Source organism: Pristiophorus japonicus, chromosome 30 (genome assembly GCF_044704955.1).
Source record: "Pristiophorus japonicus isolate sPriJap1 chromosome 30, sPriJap1.hap1, whole genome shotgun sequence".
In the NCBI taxonomy this organism is placed as follows: domain Eukaryota; kingdom Metazoa; phylum Chordata; class Chondrichthyes; family Pristiophoridae; genus Pristiophorus; species Pristiophorus japonicus.
Window position 1 is genome coordinate 6,300,806 of NC_092006.1, and position 19,399 is coordinate 6,320,204.

The 19,399-nt window shown below is 52.6% G+C and overlaps 1 protein-coding gene across 1 annotated transcript; it reads right to left on the reverse strand.

Moving 5' to 3' along the window:
- Nucleotides 1-19,140, reverse strand: cct3 (chaperonin containing TCP1, subunit 3 (gamma)). The gene is made up of 14 exons (XM_070868575.1): nt 19,035-19,140; nt 18,873-18,934; nt 17,427-17,477; nt 15,818-15,880; nt 13,849-13,945; nt 12,184-12,301; nt 10,646-10,832; nt 8,874-9,023; nt 6,408-6,540; nt 5,075-5,156; nt 3,765-3,945; nt 2,508-2,753; nt 1,533-1,664; nt 1-331 (listed from the first exon to the last, which is right to left on the reverse strand). The coding sequence occupies exons 1-14, from the start codon at nt 19,060-19,062 to the stop codon at nt 233-235; spliced, it is 1,629 nt and encodes a 542-aa protein (XP_070724676.1). The 5' UTR covers nt 19,063-19,140; the 3' UTR covers nt 1-232.
- Nucleotides 19,141-19,399: the final 259 nt, after the last annotated feature.

Consider the following 19,399-nt stretch of genomic DNA (forward strand, 5'->3'; position numbering starts at 1 on the left):
TAATTGGAGTAATCTTTATTGAATGCCGACACTCAAAACTAAAAGAATGGAAGTTGCAGTCGGTGGTAGTTGAGCCATGGAAATATCCGAATAGGTAACTAATCTTATCTGCACCCCCTCACCACCTTCTACAGACCCAGTCAAACTTTTGCGGCCGTTCCCCATCTTTAAACAATAAATACTGGGGGGGGGGTCCTGTCGCGAGCGGCGGTGCTGTGCTCGGTGTCACGGGTTAGTTGTACGACGCGTCACCTTCGCCTCCGTGGCTGTCATCCTTCTTGCTTTTGTGGCCGGACACGATATCATCAATGCGCAGCAGCAAGATGGCGGTCTGCAGGGGGAAGAGGGAAAACAAGGCACGGGGGTGAGGGAAACGATCTTTGTCCGCGGCTCTCGGGACTCCCCGCGCCTCCTGTCCCGGGATCATTCGATAGCGGTGGGATACAACCCCCACAGCCCGTTTAAGAACAGGTTGGTCTCGGCCCAATCCTGCCCTCACCAGGCACTCTCACCGCTCGGGTGGAGTTACCCGCGAGCGGCCAGTTGTACTGACCTGCCCCCCCCCCCCACCCCAGGACACTGAGACCAAGCGTGGCACCCTCTAATGCGGCCTTGACCCGAGACCAGATGAGGAGCTGCACAGTTTGGAGGACAGAGTCTCGGAGCCTCGCCATCCAAGCGGCTCACGCTGCATCAGGTTAACCAACAGCTGCAGAAGGACACACAGGGGCCTCCGCAAGGCTGCATGCTCAGAGCGGAGGCCCCTCCGTTTTAAACGGGCACGGGGCAGAGGGGGAGACGCGGGTTTTACTCGGAATGAAAACTGGGTGCACGTGAACAGCAATCTCCACCGCCCACCCCCCAGATAATGCTGGTCGTGATCCAGGCATGTCACTTATTCCTCACCTGCACCCACTATCCCGGATTTTACTGAACAGTAATCTCTCCTCAGTTGAAAGCATTTGGCTTCAAGGTTTGCAGGAGGTAAGACACTAAGAGAGCAGGACCTGCAGCACAGCAGACAAACTGCCAGAGGACCATTTGGGGCACGGTGTGGAGCTGTGGACTCCGTTTAATCCCGTTAATTATACCGCTAACTGCCGATACAAACAGATCGCAGTGTTCCAATTTACCCAACCAGCAACGAGGTGACAGCACGAAGAAAAGCCTGTTGCAAACCTCCAGGTCCATGAAATTCGAACAGGACAAAGCAGAGGGAGAAATAAACAAATGGGACGGGGCTGTCTGCATTTCACGGGCACTAGTCGGGACATCCTTGCAACCAAAATCTACAGTCCCACCGGGGATACAAGTGCTGTTCGCAATAACACATTCTTCCTGGGGTGTACGGATATATTCACATGCACAGCTAGAACAATATAAATGCTAAAACTGGCTCTTAGTTTATGGAGCGCGATAAAACGCAGTCAATAAGCTGCAGTAACTGGATAACAAACCTGCACCGTTTCACTCCAGGTATCACACCCTCTCCCGCCCAGCCACCCCCAGCTCAGCTCTCTGGCGACACTCACCTCCACTGCCGTTTTAAACGTCTGCGACTTTACAGCCAGGGGCTCCCAGACCCCGAGTTCCTTCATGTCGGCCAAGGCTCCGGTCTCCCCATTCACTCCCCAGGTCTGGCAGCCTTCCTGCGTGTGCTTTGCCTGTGAAGACGACACGTTTGCCAGTTTAGATGGTACAACAGGCTCGGAACAATAGGTAGACATTCTGGCGCCATCGGTCAAATGAGAAGGGTACAGCTCCTGTACAGTGCGGGCAGCAGGAAGGGATGGGAAAGTTGGGAAATATCTTCGTGTCGATAATTGTGCCAGTATTTCCAAAACTGCAGGGAGGCCGTTAACAGCAGTCACTGTTACCCGTTTACAATTATGAATGTTTTGGAAAGCGGGGCAGAGAATTATTTTCCAGCACACACACACACCGAGGGAAGCGTCTTTAGGGTAGAACTGGCACCAAGAGGGCGTTTCTGTTGATAGAAAACTGGAATTGACAGCAAACTCTAACCCGGAAGCCGAGCCAGGCATGTCTGCGGTACAGGTCACTGGTAGATTAACACCACTAGTCACCGGGGCCAGGATTCTTCCCATTTGGCTCCCAATAACCCCGTGGGGCAGGAGGGAACAAAAGCAGCGATAGGGGGGTTCCAGCAGCAGATGGGCTGTGCAGGGGCGGAGATGGCCTTTGACAAAGGGGAGGACGGGGATCGAGAGCTCAACTTAAGGGTCAAACAAGACGCGGAGTTTGCCAACAGTCTGGTTCAGCATGGGACACTGGCCAGGGAGAGCGACAAATTTCCATGGGTAGTAACCAGCAGTGGGCACCCTCACTGATGTTGCCTCCATGCCTCGGGGTCCCAAGGCCCACAGCACTGCCTGCGGGCGGCAGTGGCGGAGATCAGCTCACGCAGCCGACACCCGTAACCGAACCTTCCGAGACGCAAAGGCTGGTGCCACACAGCCTCCCACGGTCAAAAGCGAAGGTCTTACCCTGAGGGAGGTGAGCAAACGGATGGTGCTGGCCCCGCAGTTCTGGATTAGCGTCCTGGGGATCACCTCCAGGGCGTGCGCCACCGCACGGTAGGGCCACTGCTCCACTCCGGTCATGGTCTTGGATTTCTCGGTCAGGGCGTGGGCGATGGCCATCTCAATCGCCCCACCGCCAGGCACCAGGCGTGGGTCCAGGAGCACGTTGCGAGTCACCTGCATGGCGTCCTGCAGGTTCCGCTCCACCTCCTGAAACACACAACCAAACGCTGGAACTACAAACAGCACCAAACTACAGGATCGGCTGATCCACACCGACTCCCGGGCCGGCAACATCTCATTATAAATACCCCTCCCTATCTCTGTAACCACCTCCAGCCCCTACACCCCTCCCTATCTCTGTAACCTCCAGCCCCTACACCCCTCCCTATCTCTGTAACCTCCAGCCCCTACACCCCTCCCTATCTCTAACCTCCAGCCCCTACACCCCTCCCTATCTCTAATCTCCTCCAGCCCCTACACCCCTCCCTATCTCTAACCTCCTCCAGCCCCTACACCCCTCCCTATCTCTGTAACCCCCTCCCTATCTCTTATCTCCTCCAGCCCGCTGAGATCTCTGAATCCCCTCCAACTCCAGCCCCTTCTGCATTCCCCTCCCCCAACTGGCCTGGTTTCCAGGACTGATCAGCGCAAGGAGTACAGACGTAGATTTCTGATGAACCACCGGACTCTTGGATATTTGGACTTGCACATGGTGAAAAAACTGGGGCAATTGGGAGTGTTTAACACGAACCAGACAGTCCCAAAATCTGACAGCTCAGCAAGTATTACATGGAAACAAGCCTTTCGGCCCAGCCCGAACCTCATGTCGGGAGTAAGGGGAGCGGGAAGGGAAGTGGATCAGAGTCCATGATCGTATTAAATGGCGGAGCAGGCTCGAGGGGCCTTATGTCCACACCGCTAATGCTCCATCAGTTTTTTTTTGGGGGGGGGGGGGGGGGGGGTGTGGCCCATTCAATATCTGTGCAGCTTAAAGGGAACATGGTCCTCCACCTACCTTAAACTATTTGAAAAAAAAGGACATGATCTCTGCTTCAATCACTAACTGTTGTCAGTCCACAACCTCACAACTCTCCCCGCTGTCCTAAATCGCTTGTACCTGCCCAATCACTGAAACCAGCCTGTTTCGATCCTGCCGGTCTCAGCCCGTGAATCTACAACACCCCTGGGAGGTGAGCCTCGTGTCGCGGTCCTGCTTACCGCCAGTATCTCTTTGCTCGCCCCGCGGAGGAGAATGGTGCAGGCTTTGGGCTCCTTGCATTCGGTGACAAAAGTAAAATATTCGTCGCCGATCTTCTTGATCTCGAACATGCCTGCACCGGTGCCGATATCTTCCTCGCGCAGCTCGTCTGTCCGGCTGGCAATGCGAGCACCACAGGCCCTGCCGAAACACACAGTAGGTGGACATGTCGTGACCAGAACCAGGGGCCATCAATATCAGACAGTCACTAATAAACCCAACGGGGAATTCAGGAGAAACTTCTTTACCCAGAGAGCAGTGAGAACGTGGAACTCGCTGCCACAGGGAGGGGTTGAGGCGAATAGTATCGATGTATTTAAGGGAAGGCTGGGTAAACAACTTGTATTTATATCGTGTCTTTAATATTGTAAAACATTCCAAGGTGCTGCACAGGAGCGTTACAAGTCAAAAATAAATGTGACACCGAGCCACATAAGCAGAAATTAGTGCGTGACCAAAATCTGGGTCAAAGGTCGGTTTTAAGGAGCGTCTTGAAGGAGGAGGGGCGGAGAGGTTTAGGGAGGGAGTTCCAGAGCTTGGGGCCCAGGCAGCTGAAGGCACGGCCACCGATGGTGGAGCGATGGAAATCGGGGGATGCTCAGGAGGGCAGAATTAGAGGAGCGCAGAGATCTCGGGGGAATAGTGGGGCTGGAGGAGGTTACAGAGATAAGGAGGGGGTGAGGGCCATGGAGGGATTTATAAACAAGGATGAGAATTTTTTTTTTTTAATAAATCGAGGTGTTACTTAACTGGGAGCCAATGTAGGTCAGCGAGCACAGGGGGTGATGGGTGAGCGGGACTCGGTGCGCGTTAGGACACGGGGGCAACGAGCACAGGGGGTGATGGGTGAGCAGGACTCGAGAGAGAGAGAGAGTTAGGACACGGGGCAGTCGAGTTTTGGATCACCTCTACTTTACGTCGGGTAGAATGTGGGAGGTCAGCCAGGAGCGCGTTGGAATAGTCAAGTCTGGAGGTAACTAAGGCACACACGAGGGCTTCAGCAGCGGATGAGCTGAGGCAAGGGTGGAGACAGGCGATGTTACAGAGGTGGAAACCCCAAACTATGTACATTTGAGGCAGACATGGCTACACCCGATATACTCGGTGCCGGAGGTTACCGAGCCAAGTGGTGTGCAAAACATTAATATTCTCACATTTTGCCAGACAGGACTGGCAAGCTCCAGAATCTCTAGACCTCACGATTTACTGTAAAATCTCTCTAGAGAGAGCATGCCACCCCCTTCTCCCAGTCGAAGCACGCTCACTGTACCTGGCAATTCGGTTGCTGTCACTCTTGCGGATGCGTCGGATGGCGGAAATATTCGCCTTCATGAGGTAGTGAAGGGCCAGGTCTGTGGGGGAAGAGGACGACAAATATCAAGTTGTGTTGGCGTGCCTGGAAATAATTCCATTCTGCAAATACACGCCAGCGAGCCTGCCCCGGAGCCCAGAAGGAGTTTTCTTATCGAAAGACTGAGCTGGTGATTAATAATTTCAAACAGTGAGCCCGTAAGTCGTCAGATTCCTATCCTCCAGCATTAGCGAGCAGACACTGGCCCTGGTTACGATGGCAGCTCAGAAATGGTCGATTACAGGTCGATTCTTTTACATTTAGGTGGGCAAGACTCGGGACACTGGCAATTGCAGGCGCTCCAGTCGGTGTAAAATTGTCTCACGAGCTGGGCTATCTGGGAGCATTTTCATTTGAATTCGTGCTGCAATCGAGAGCTCTGCATCGAAACGGGAGCCGTGCTTAAAAACCGGGTGAAAGATCTTGACGTTGCTTGCTGCCCTCTGCAACGAGACCAACTCAACCTCACCAAAACCCTTCACTCACCGGTGACGAGACAGGTAGGTGGGCCAGTTTGAAGTGACTGATGCAGCCGCCCACCCCGAAACTGGGCCCCAAAACACCGACACAGCCCAGAGACGCACGAGACGGACAGAAAGGATGGCAGGGAAGGGTGGAAATGGCTCTGGGCTTTAATGTTCAATGCTTAGGAGATACACAGAGGGAACTCTCGTGGGAGGAGCTTCAGCTTGGCTCAGTTAGTCGCACTCGTGTCTCGGGGCCAGTTGGGGTTGGTCCTCACACCAGGGCTGCAGGTTACATTCCAATGCAGCACCGAGGGAGTGCCACATTACATCTTCCTTCAGATCAGACATTAGGGCCAGCCAGCCCATTAAAGATATTAAGGGGAAGCGATAGGGTAGAGAGATAAGCTATTTCTGCTGGTTGGAGAGTCTGGGACTAGGGGGTACAGTCTAAAAATTAGAGCCAGGCCTTTCAGGAGTGAAATTAGGAAACACTTCTACACACAAAGGGTGGTAGAGGTTTAGAACTCTCTTCCACAAATGCTGGATCAATTGTTAATTTTAAATCGGAGATCGATAGATTTGTTAACTGAAAGGTATCGAGGGATATGGGACACAGATCAGCCATAATCTCACTGATGGCGGAACAGGCTCGAGGGGCTGAATAGGAACCGAACAGGAGCCAAAGCTGTTCGGCGAAGATGCTGGGGACTGGTACTCTGCAGAGCGCCTCCACCTCGCGATCTATTTAACCCGACAGGTTGCACTCTCGGGAGCGTGCGCAGTACCGGAGATGCCCTTCTCGGTGAACAGGACGTCCGGCTTGAGGCGAATGACGTCCTCGCAGATTTGCTGAATGTAATCCTCCTCCATCTGCAGGATGCGGGTGAAGTCCTCCTCACGAGTGATCTCGATGTCAGTCTGTAACACAACGCAGGCTCATTACCCAGCGCGCCGGCAACAGTAACCAACCAACAATCGCAAACAACTTGCGCTTTCGGATATCGAGAATACGAGACACACGGAGTCACTGGCAGATATGCGTTTTATAACAGGTGAGGGTTTCCCCAATAGTTTTGAGAGTCAACACACCGAGCTACACATCAGATGACACCATCATCCACTCATCTCCAAGTTACCCGACTGCAGCAGGTTTAGGGGATAAAATGTTAGACAGAGCTCCCCGATTACTATTCAGGGACACCCAGTTTTATTCATGCACAGAATCAGGACTGGCTGCGATGTCTCAGGTGAATGAACAGCCAACGCCCACTGTCTAGGTTCACGCACAAAGGAATCGCACTTGGGTAAGGTACTAGAGAGAGCGCTCGTGGGGGGCGGGTGATAACACGGGACAGGAAGTACACATCATCGAAACAAGTGATCACTAAAGTTAAACAGGGATATACTTGCCATAGAGGGAGTGCAGCGAAGGTTCACCAGACTGATTCCTGGGATGGCAGGACTGTCGTATGAGGAGAGATTGGGTCGACTGGGCCTGTATTCACTGGAGTTTAGAAGAATGACAGGGGATCTCATTGAAACGTATAAAATTCTGACAGGGTTGGACAGACTGGATGCGGGGAGGAGGTTTCCGGGAAGTTTAGAACAAGGGATCACAGTCTCAGGATATGGGGTAGGCAGTGACTAGTGGGGTGCCGCAGGGTTCAGTGCTGGGACCCCAGCTCTTTACAATATACATTAATGATTTGGATGATGGAATGGAGTGTAATATCTCTAAGTTTGCAGATGACACTAAGCTGGGTGGCGGTGTGAGCCGTGAGGAGGACGCCAAGAGGCTGCAGGGTGACTTGGACAGGTTAGGTGAGTGGGCAAATGCATGGCAGATGCAGTATAATGTGGATAAATGTGAGGTTATGCACTTTGGGGGCAAAAACACGAAGGCAGATTATCTGAATCGTGACAGATTAGGAAAAGGGGATGTGCAACGAGACCTGGGTGTCATGGTTCATCAGTCACTGAAAGTTGGCATGCAGATACAACAGGCGGTGAAGGCGGTAAATGGTATGTTGGCCTTCATAGCGAGAGGATTTGAGTATAGGAGCAGGGAGGTCTTACTGCAGTTGTACAGGGCCTTGGTGAGGCCTCACCTGGAATATTCAGTTTTGGTCTCCTAATCTGAGGAAGGATGTTCTTGCTATTGAGGGAGTGCAGCGAAGGTTCACCAGACTGATTCCCGGGATGGCAGGACTGACATATGAAGAGACTGGATCGACTAGGCCTGCATTCACTGGCGTTTAGAAGAATGAGAGGGGATCTCATAGAAACATATAAAATTCTGACGGGACTGGACAGGTTAGATGCAGGAAGAATGTTCCCGATGTTGGGGAAGTCTAGAACCAGGGGACATAGTCTTAGGATAAGGGGTAAGCCACTTAGGACCGAGATGAGGAGAAACTTCTTCACCCAGAGAATTGTGAACCTGTGGAATTCCCTACTGCAGAGAGTTGTTGAGGCCAGTTCATTGGATATATTCAAGAGGGAGTTAGATGTGGCCCTTACGGCTAAAGGGATCAAGGGGTATGGAGAGAAAGCAGGAAAGGGGTACTGAGAGAATGATCAGCCATGATCATATTGAATGGCGGTGCAGGCTCAAAGGGTCGAATGGCCTACTCCTGCACCTATTTTCTATGTTTCGATTTAGGACCGAGATGAGGAGAAATGTTTTCACTCCGAGGGAGGTGAACCTGTGGAATTCTCTACCACAGAAGGCTGTGGAGGCCAAGTCACTGAATATATTTAAGAGGGAGATAGATAGATTTCTAGACACAAAAGGCATCAAGGGGTATGGGGGGAAAGCAGGAATATGGTGTTGAGATAGAGAATCAGCCATGATCATATTGAATGGCGGTGCAGGCTCGAAGGGCTGAATGGCCGACTCCTGCTCCTATTTTCTATGTGCGGAGAGTGGCCCACAATCCCCGGCCGGGCTGAGATGACTGGGTAATTTCCCCCGTCAAGCATGCCTGAAGTAGTGATTGGGGTTGACTTGACGCACATAAAATGTATTACAGAACTTACCCTCCACTCACTGCACTGTGCGGGAGAAATAAGCCAGCTTTTACCGAGAGACTTGGCTGCAGTAGGAGTTCGGTTTGCTGCAACGCGGTATTTCCTGCCCCGGCTCCATCAGTGGTGCCAATACTCACTGCGAAATACATTCTCTCCCTTCCCCCTACATACAGGGCAGTGAAACGTCAAGCCGGGGCAGATGAAGATGCAAAGCCACGTACCTGGCTCTCCCCTTTCTTGTACTCCAACGAGCAGTCCAGCAACATGATGCGGGGGTTCTTGACTTGCCTGCGCATGCGCGGGTGGGTGACATCCTTGTTAAGCATCACCCCGCGCAGCACGCACGAGTCGTGAATGAAACCGCCGGGAATCTGTCGACGCGGAGAGAAAGGGGGATTAGGCCAAACAGCGCAAACAATATCCCGACGACCCGCGTGCACTCACTCACCGCTCGGGAATCGCGATCCACGCAATAAACGCCAGCGAATTTTCAGAGCTGTTAACAAGATTGTGCTTTGCTCAAAATATCACAGATCAAAATAGCAACCTAATTTAACGATCCCCAATGTAAGGACTCTTCACCACCTCATTACACAGCTGAGCCATAAAGACCAGGAAGACTCGACTTCAATTTACAATCGGTGCAGAGCAATTTGGTATCTGCCAGACTGATGCCGAAACCAGATCTCGTACCTCCAGCCCAAAGGAGGAGAAAACCCAGACACAATCACTGCAGTGTGGCTTTCAGACCAGGCGCTCCCCAGATCCAATCGCAGCCACAGCAGCGGAGGTGAAAAAGACTTCCAGCCAGGGTGACTGCTCCTGATTGTGGTGCCTCCACCACGACCAGAAAGTGCACGAGTAGCTGGGACTTAGCAATCGGATCACTCTCCTCCCCCTGCCGCCCCCCCTCGCTTCCTCCAACTGTTGAATAGTCCGCTGCCATTCCCAGTCCCGATTCACACATGAACACCCAAAGGGTAGCTGACTTACATTGGCTCCCAGTTAAGCAACGCGTCAATTTCAAAATTCTCATCCTTGTTTTCAAACCCCTCCATGGACCTCGCCCCCTCCCTATCTCTGTAACCTCCTCCAGCCCCTACACCCCTCCCCATCTCTGTAACCCCCTCCAGCCCTCCCTATCTCTGTAACCTCCTCCAGCCCCTGCATCCCTCCCCATCTCTGTAACCTCCTCCAGCCCCTGCATCCCTCCCTATCTCTAACCACCTCCAGCCCCTACACCCCTCCCTATCTCTAACCTCCTCCAGCCCCTACACCCCTCCCTATCTCTGTAACCTCCTCCAGCCCCTACACCCCTCCCTATCTCTGTAACCCCCTCCAGCCCTCCCTATCTCTGTAACCTCCTCCAGCCCCTGCATCCCTCCCTATCTCTGTAACCTCCTCCAGCCCCTACACCCCTCCCTATCTCTAACCTCCTCCAGCCCCTACACCCCTCCCTATCTCTAACCTCCTTCAGCCCCTACACCCCTCCCCATCTCTGTAACCCCCTCCAGCACCTACACCCCTCCCTATCTCTAACCTCCTCCAGAGATGTCTGCACTCTTGAGCATCTCTGATTATAATCGCTCCACCATTGCCGGCCGTGCCTTCAGCTGCCTGGGCCCCAAGCTCTGGAACTCCCTCCCTAAACCTCTCTCCTCCTTCAAGATGCTCCTAAAAACCGACCTCTTTGACCTGCCTTAATTTCTACTTATGTGGCTTGGTGTCAAATTTTGTCTTATAATAATCCTGTGAAGTTCCTTGGGGCATTAAAGGCGCTATATAAAGACAAGTTGTTTAGGTACATGTGGAGGTGGAGTCAAGCAGAGCCCCCCTTTTACTAAAATCGAGGAGCCTGCACCTCGATCCTGCACAGCTGCTCGGCTGGTGTTGCCTTGGACATTGGGAGGAGATTTGTGCGGGGGTGGGGGGGGCAGAAGAAACTCCGAACGGCAGATTGTCCGGCCGCCCCGGAGGCCCCCTCGTCACTTGCCTTCTCCACCTTGGCGTACTTCTTGATGTCAATCTCCCTGCGGCCGTTTTCTTCGAATTCCACAGTCCTGACAGCATCGAGCGCGATGTTGCAGGCCAGGTCGACCTGCAGGTTGTTCACCTTGGTGTTGATGGCGCTCTTGATCATCTTCAGCATCATTTCACGGTCGTTGACATCAACGGGAGTACTGCAGAGAAAGGGGGCAACAACACGTCAGCCTTGCGGGCAACGCATTCTCTGGCACTTGGCGAACGTCACAGAATAAAAACAGGATTGCAGAATACAAAATGTTCTACAGTACCTTTCACAACCACCGGGCATCCCAAAGTGAATGAAGCCAATGAAGTACTTTTTTAACAAAGTGTGGTCACTGTTGTAATGTGGGAAACGTGGCGCACAGCAAGCTCCCACACAGCGCAACGTGATAATGAGCCACATTATCGGTTCTGGTTATGTTGATTGAGGGATAAATATTGGCCCAGGACACCGGGGAGAACTCTCCCTGCTCTTCTTCCAATAGTGACCGTGGGATCTTCTAACATCAACCCGAGGGGGCAGACGGGGACTCGGTTTAACGTCTTATCTGAAAGACGGCACTTCCGACAGTGCGGTGCTCCCTCAGTACTGCCCCTCCGACAGTGCGGCGCTCCCTCAGTACCGCCCCTCCGACAGTGCGGCGCTCCCTCAGTACCGCCCCTCCGACAGTGCGGCGCTCCCTCAGTACCGCCCCTCCGACAGTGCGGCGCTCCCTCAGTACTGCCCCTCCGACAGTGCGGCGCTCCCTCAGTACTGCCCCTCCGACAGTGAGGCGCTCCCTCAGTACTGCCCCTCCGACAGTGCGGCGCTCCCTCAGTACTGCCCCTCCGACAGTGCGGCGCTCCCTCAGTACTGCAGGTGCAGTGTCAGTCTGGATTTTTGTGCTGCAGTGTGGGGAGTGGTACCTGACCCCAAACCTTCTCACTCAGGCGAAGGTGTTACCCACTGAGCCACAGATAACCAGGTTAGCCTCATCATCAGGCGGAAAACACTTTTCATTAAGGACATGTGCACCACGAGTGTCAAAAGATTTAAAGTTCCAGAACGTATGTGTGTTCTGGAACAAGGCAACCCAGCATATTGCATGAAGTGCAGCACTGAGGGAGCACTGCATTGTTGGAGGTGCCATCTTTTGGATGAGATGTGAATAGGAAGGCGGGGCCTTGTTTTAGGTAGATCCCATGGCATTATTTGAAGAGGAGCAGAGGAATTTACCCAGTGCCCCATGGGGCCAATATCTGAGCTTCAGCCAACATCACTAAAAGGTGATCTGGGCACTTATCTCACCGCTATGTCAGAATTTGCACGTCAATTGGCGGCGGTGTTTCCCACATTACAATCGTGACTACACTTGAAAAAGTACTTCATTGGCTGTAAACTGCTTGGTGATGTCCCGGGGCCGTGAAGGCGCTATATAAATGCAAGTTCTTTCTTTGATTATAGTCGCTAGTTCGGTCTCATGTCGACACCAGGTGCGTGGAGAAGAACCAGAGGCTGCGTACCTGATCTCCTTGAGGGTGGCAATCATGTCGTCGAGTGCCTGGTGGTAAGCGCCAATGATGATGGACGGGTGCATCTGTTGCTCGAGGTACTGCTCTGCTACAGACAGCATCTCTCCAGCTAAAAGAAAGCGAGTTAGCTGAAGAAATTACACAAGCACCCCCTCTTCCACTGACGTGCAAATAAACGAGGTTTAAAGTTGACGTAATGTCCCACTGACACCAACTATCCCTCGTGCAGTTTGCATTACGAGTGGGGCATGATGGGTTGCACGGTCTAATGGACGGGGCTAGACCAGGTGGTCTATTTCCAGCTTTCTGCTCTCGATCAGTCAGCACTAAAGCTGCACCAACCATCAGAATGCCGCACCGGACACCAGATTACAACTGCAGGGAGAGGTTTAGCAGTCGAGACACACACCGAGAGTTAAATTTAGCAATGGCTAAACCTTTAGCAATGCAGCCAAGCAAATAAAGATAGAATTTCCCAAAATGCTGTACAGCTAGGCATTATATTTTATCGAGAGTGTGGAAATGTACTTTTAAAGTTGCATACACTGTTACATGTATCCTTTTGCAATGAAACAAAATGGAGTCCCGATCCTCCCAGAACCTTCTGCAGCAAACAGTCTGTTTCTGCATAAACATGCGAACCTTGACTGAAACTGCTGATAGCTGATTAATTCAGAAAAGCAGGAGCCGTCTGTATGGGTGAGGGAACCTTGAACAAACCCACCCGGCCAGAGGCATAGCTACCAGATAACAGAAAGACTGTCCTGTTGAGACAAGTACCACCCATTGTGCTCCCCTGTATTATCAATAGTCTGTTGCTATGCCAGACCTTAGAAGGGTTAGATAAAGGTTGCAAAGATATGTAAAAACTCAGACAAGGATGTGGTAATAATTAACTGATTGGAAAGGCAGAACCAATACACACAGGATGGAACCATAACTTGTTTGTTCTACTGTATAAATATATTGTGAATCTGTACCACAGTGAGAGTCTCTGCTTAGCCTTTGACTGAGTGGGACTCTCCCTTGCTGCAAGTAAAACATAACATCTACCGGAGCCGATTGTTTCAGACTAATTGAGAGTCGAGCTTTCGACAAGAGGGGTGGATGGGGTATGTTCAAATATCATGAAGCACGAGGGTTCAGGCACCCTGATCGGACCTCTAGCTACAAGCTTGGAGGGGACACTCACCAGGGATATAACTGACAGACCCCTCCCACCACCAGAATGTAAAATGCATAGAATTGTCACTGTGCACAACAATCGCACCCATTCCCCACCCGGACAGCGAGTAGGAGCAGACTATTTCACCACGGGAGAGCACTGCAAGTCTGACCCTGCAATTTATAGCGAAAGTCAGATAGCGACTGGCTGGCTTGTCCCCCCGGGTCCCTGGTCGGAGACAGCAAGGGAGGGCCGGGCGTGCGAACTGCGCTGAGATCACAGAATGCACCACGGATCTGAGACTCCGCTATTCTGATCCTTACTGGCTCTTTCCACACATGGGATTCAGGCGTTTTTGGGGCACAGGTTTGTAACGCACCAGCACCTATGAGCACACACTCGGAATTTCAATGTCACCAGCGGTGGGGAGCAATCTCAAAGGGGGCTGGCGCACCCCCCAGGGCAGAGCAATCAACTGCAATCTTACATACCGAGAATGATGACGGAGGTGGTCCCGTCTCCAACTTCTTCGTCCTGGGTACGGCTGATCTCAATCATGGACTTGGCTGCCGGGTGCTGCACCTGGATCTGAGACAGTCAACGGAATCCGTGAGTGGTGGGGGGGCAGAATCATCGGCCGTAATTAGTATGCGGACGGAGCGACTGCGAAGTCGGTCAGGATTACTAACAAGTCAGGGGTGCGATCGGTCAGGGAGTCCAGCCCGTTTACCCCTCGGACACCGGTTAAACCCAGGTCAGACTGATGGAATTGATGCCTGCAACAGCCTTAAGCTTGGGGATCCGCCACCCAGTTTCTGGCTCTCGCCAGCACGAAACTGGCCCCAATTCAGCCGCCGCGTGGCTGCTGTGGGAAGTGGAAAGATAGAGTTGTTCAGTGCGGAGAGAGTGTTTTGCAGAATTGGGATCGAAGGCGCGCGGTCAGGGCGGAGTAGGGAAAAGCTCAACTCTGCGACACTTGACCCGGGAGAGGATGTCCAAATGAGGGAAGTGTTTGACTCCCTAGCACTGCCACATTGAAGTGTATAAAGTTTGTACGGGTAAACCAAATATATATATAACACACACACACACACACAAAATTTTTTTTTTTTTTTTTTTAAATTCTAGAATCAAGTGCATTAAATTTGCCCTCTCCTGCCAGGTAATTCCCAGGCTAGCAACCCATGACAGGAGTTGCAGTGGAGCAGTTCAGGGCTGTGAAGAAACATAGAAACTAGGAGCAGGAGTAGGCCATTCGACCCCTCGAGCCTGCACCACCATTCAATATGATCATGGCTGATTCTCTATCTCAACACCATATTCCCGCTCTCTCCCCATACCCCTTGATGCCTTTTGTGTCTAGAAATCTATCTGTCTCCCTCTTAAATATATTCAGTGACTTGGCCTCCACAGCCTTCTGTGGTAGAGAATTCCACAGGTTCACCTCCCTCGGAGTGAAAACATTTCTCCTCATCTCGGTCCGAAATTTCCTACCCCGTATCCTGAGACTGTGATCCCTCGTTCTAGACTTCCCAGCCCCGGGGGAAACATCCTCCCCGCATCCAGTCTGTCCAACCCCGTCAGAATTTTATACCTTTCAATGAGATCCCCTGTCATTCTTCTAAACTCCAGTGAATACAGGCCCAGTCGACCCAATCTCTCCTCATACGACAGTCCTGCCATCCCAGGAATCAGTCTGGTGAACCTTCGCTGCACTCCCTCTATGGCAAGTATATCCTTTCTTAGGTAAGGAGACCAAAACGGCACACAGTACTCCAGGGAAGCACAGACAAGCACCAATGCCCCACCAGTTGTCAGACAGGCTGCACTAGTGGTGTGGGCCCACTCCAGTTACATTGCCTGCCGTGCACTGCTGCAGATTCAAACTCAATGGACAGGCCCCTGCTGCTGCCAGACCGTCCATGTGAGGGAGCTACTGAGCAAACCTGCCCAAAAGCCCATTTCAACAACGGAAGGCAGCGTCCTTGGATCTGCGTGACCATAAACGGGACAATGAATAATGCTGTGTGTGTGTGTAGGGGATCGAGTGAGCAGCTGCCCATCGGAATCCAGGGCGAGCACGGACAGATTCCACTTAGTAATATAGTATTAGGCAGTCCCTCGTATCGAGGCTGACCCACTCCCACACCAAAAACCTGCTGAGACACCAGGGAGTTCACACTGGGGAGAGACCGTTCACCTGCTCCGAGTGTGGGAAGGGATTCACTCGGTCATCCCACCTGCTAAAACACCAGCGAGTTCACAAGTGACTGCAGGGGTTGGATTCTGCTGTTATTCACATCCCGACTGAATCGTGTTCATTCTGTTAGTTGCTGTTTGTTTCTGCCGGTGTTAGCAACCCTTCAGCTAGGCTGGTGTTTAATATTTCAAACAACAAGTGTGTCGATATTTGATGTCTCCAAGGAGACTAATTGACGTCCTGTTACCGATTCCACTTACCTCACGCAGAATGGCATTGCCGTCGTTGGTCATTACGATGCCACCCATGGGATCCAGCAACATCTGCAGGGCAGGAAATCACACATCAACGCTGTACAGTGCACTCAACTCCTGCCATCACCTGCAACGGTGCCTCCTCCAATTTAATGACCCCCCCTCCAAAGGAAGAAACTCGTGCCAGGGCATGAGTTCGAGCGCAGCAGCTCTTAATGCCATCACACGGGACTCCAAAAAGGAGTTGCTCGAGAACGGAGGTCCCGAAAGCAGAGCCCAATCTAGTCCTCACCAGGGCTCGGGAGGAGGCCGAGAATAGCTCGGGTCTGGGCCGAGTTACCGGATCTGAGTCAGGGCAGCTGTGCAGCCCCACTGCTGTTCTAGTGGGTGACTCTGCACAGACCAGGGCCTAAACCTGGGACCTTCCTTATCTGGACTGCGCAGGGTCTCGCCACATGATACAATTGGACCAGTTTGTAGACGGGAGGGGGAATTTGTAACCTTAGCAGAGTACAGTGCACAAGTGAATTTCCACAATATCAAGCCCAATTACAGAGCAGATATAAACAACCTGTATTTATATAGCGACTAAACATAGTAAAACATCCTAAGGCGCTTCACAGGAGTTTTATGACAAAACAAATACATTTGCCGCACAAGGAGAAATTAGCACAGGTGACCAAAAGCGGGGTCAAAGAGGTCGGTTTTAAGGAGCGTCTTGAAGGAGGAGAGAGAGGCGGAGAGGTTTAGACAAGGAGTTCCAGAGCATGTGGCCCAGGCAGCTGAAGGCACGGCAACCGATGGTGGAGCGATTATAATCAGGGATGCTCAGGGGGGCAGAATTTGAGGAGCGCAGACATCGCATGGGGTTGTGGAGCTGGAGGTTACAGAGATCGGGGGGGAGGCCATGGAGAGATTTGTAAACAAGGACAAGAATAAAGACTGCAATGCATAAATTAAATTGGAAATCACTTCAAACTGACTTTGCTAACCCTTTTAAAAGAAAAAGACTTGCATTCATATAGCGTTTTTCATGACAAGCGGACGCCTCAAAAGCGCTTTACAGACAATGAAATACTTTAAGTGTCATCACTGTTGTAATGTGGGAAACGCGGCAGCCAACTTGTGCACAGATAGCTCCCACAAACAGCAATGTGATAACGACCAGATAATTTGATTGAGGGAGAAATATTGTTCCTATAACACCGAGGAGAACTCCCCATTAGTTTAAAAGGAGTTACGAGTAAGAGAAATTTGGGCTGCACTTACTCACCCAAGATTAATGGAATAAGATATCAGGGCAAGTCAATGAAGTGCTCATTGTCATGAGTTCTCCCTGGTGTCATAGGAACAATATTTATCCCTCAATCAACATCACTAAAACAGATTATCTGTTCATTATCCCATTGGTGTGTGTGGGAGCTTGCTGTGCGCAAATTGAGCTGCCGCGTTTCCCCACATTACAACAGTGACCACACTCCAAAAGTACTTCATTGGCTGTAAAGCGCTTTGCGACATCCAGTGGGCGTGAAAGGTGCTATATAAATGCAAGTCTTTCTTTCTAGTGTCACTAGTTGCTGCAACACATCCAATACAACTTCAATACTTCCTGTACCTTCATCATAGCTCTTGGTCCCAGGCATGTTCGAATAACGTCTGCGATCGTCTGAAAAAGTGAAACACAGAAGGGATCAGGCGCCGCTGAATATGGGTAACTGCAAATCGGGACATATTTTTGTAGCTGTTTTATTCTCTGCTGGGGGTATAGTGCCATGCCCACTAGTTGGTCCTTTTCCTAGGTGGCCATTATTCACATGTCAGCCTCGTGGGTGAGCACTGCAGGCGCAGATGGTGGGCGGAGGGGTGATTACATCCAAGACCAGCCATGCATGTCCTTACTTGATATGCATTCCCAACATGGTGCTGATCCCCATTCTATCCCAAAATGGCACCAACCCCCATTCTATCCCAAAATGGCACCAACCCCCATTCTATCCCAAAATGGCAGAAGTCCATTCTACCCCCAAAATGGTACCGAGGCCCATTCTACCCCAAAATGGCACTGAGGCCCATTGAACCCCAAAATGGCACTGAGGCCCATTGAACCCCAAAATGGCACCGAGGCCCATTCTTCCCCAAAATGGCACCAAGGCCCATTCTCCCCCAAAATGGCACCGAGGCCCATTGAACCCCAAAATGGCACTGAGGCCCATTCTCCCCCAAAATGGCACTGAGGCCCATTGAACCCCAAAATGGTACCGAGGCCCATTGAATCCCAAAATGGTACCGAGGCCCATTGAACCCCAAAATGGTACCGAGGCCCATGCTCCCCCAAAATGGCACCGAGGCCCATTGAACCCCAAAATGGCACCGAGGCCCATTGAACCCCAAAATGGCACCGAGGCCCATTGAACCCCAAAATGGCACTGAGGCCCATTCTCCCCCAAAATGGCACCGAGGCCCATTGAACCCCAAAATGGCACTGAGGCCCATTCTCCCCCAAAATGGCACCGAGGCCCATTGAACCCCAAAATGGCACTGAGACCCATTCTCCCCCAAAATGGCACCGAGGCCCATTCTCCCCCAAAAATGGCACCGAGGCCCATTCTCCCCCAAAAATGGCACCGAGGCCCATTCTCCCCCAAAAATGGTACCGAGGCCCATTCTCCCCCAAAATGGCACTGAGGCCCATTGAACCCCAAAATGGCACTGAGGCCCATTCTCCCCCAAAATGGCACCGAGGCCCATTGAACCCCAAAATGGCACCGAGGCCCATTGAACCCCACAATAACCAGGCCCCTCCCTGCTCCCGGGGGCCCCACCCCTTAGAGACGATGGGGGAAGGGGGGGGGAGGGGAAGAGAGACGGGCCCTGAGGCTGTGGAGCTGAGGCCTGACTTAGGGGCTGGGGCCTGGGGCCTGGGGCGAAGGCCTGACTTAGGGGCTGGGGCCTGACTCGGGGCCTGGGGCTGAGGCCTGACTTGGTGCCTGGGGCCTGACTCGGGGCTCGGGGCCTGGGGCCTGGGGCTGGCCTGACTCCGGGGCCGGGCTGGGGGCCGCACCTTGGCCGCGCTGATGTTGCCCTGCTGCACCTTGCGGCCGGACTCCCGCTTGACGTTCTGACCTGCGGAGACACAACACACAGCGCGGGTTAGCATCGACAATATCAAGGCCCCGAAGCCCCGCCGCTCGATTAATCTCCAGCCGCCCCCCCAACAACTCACTCAGCACCAGCACTTGCCGCCCCAGCATCGTCGCCCTCTTTTTCTTCTTTGCTGGAAGCTTCTGCAAACCCCCGCTCCCCGCGGCTTGAGGGACAGCCGCCCTTAGCCAATCGCCCGCCGCGCCGCGCACCCACGGCCAATCAACTTCGCGGCCGCCTCTCGCCTTCCGCCAATCAGCGCCCCTAGGAGGCGGACCCTCACCGCTCACCCTCTCTTTATCCCGTCCCACGTGGGGAGGGGGGGGGCTCACCGCGTAATGGACAGCCGCCCTCAGCCAATCGGCTCCTCCACCACCGGCACTTTGACCAATCAGATTGCTCGCACTCTCTCTCTCTTCCCCCCGCCCCGGAAGGGGAGACGGGTCT

Coding starts and splice junctions, on each gene's coding strand:
- cct3 (XM_070868575.1), bottom strand. CDS start 19,062: ATGCTGGGGCGGCAAGTGCTGGTGCTGA. Junction 15,881..17,426: donor GACCAAGAGCTATGATGAAG/GTACAGGAAGTA, acceptor CCTGCCCTGCAG/ATGTTGCTGGATCCCATGGG. Junction 9,024..10,645: donor AGTACGCCAAGGTGGAGAAG/GCAAGTGACGAG, acceptor CCGCGTCGACAG/ATTCCCGGCGGTTTCATTCA.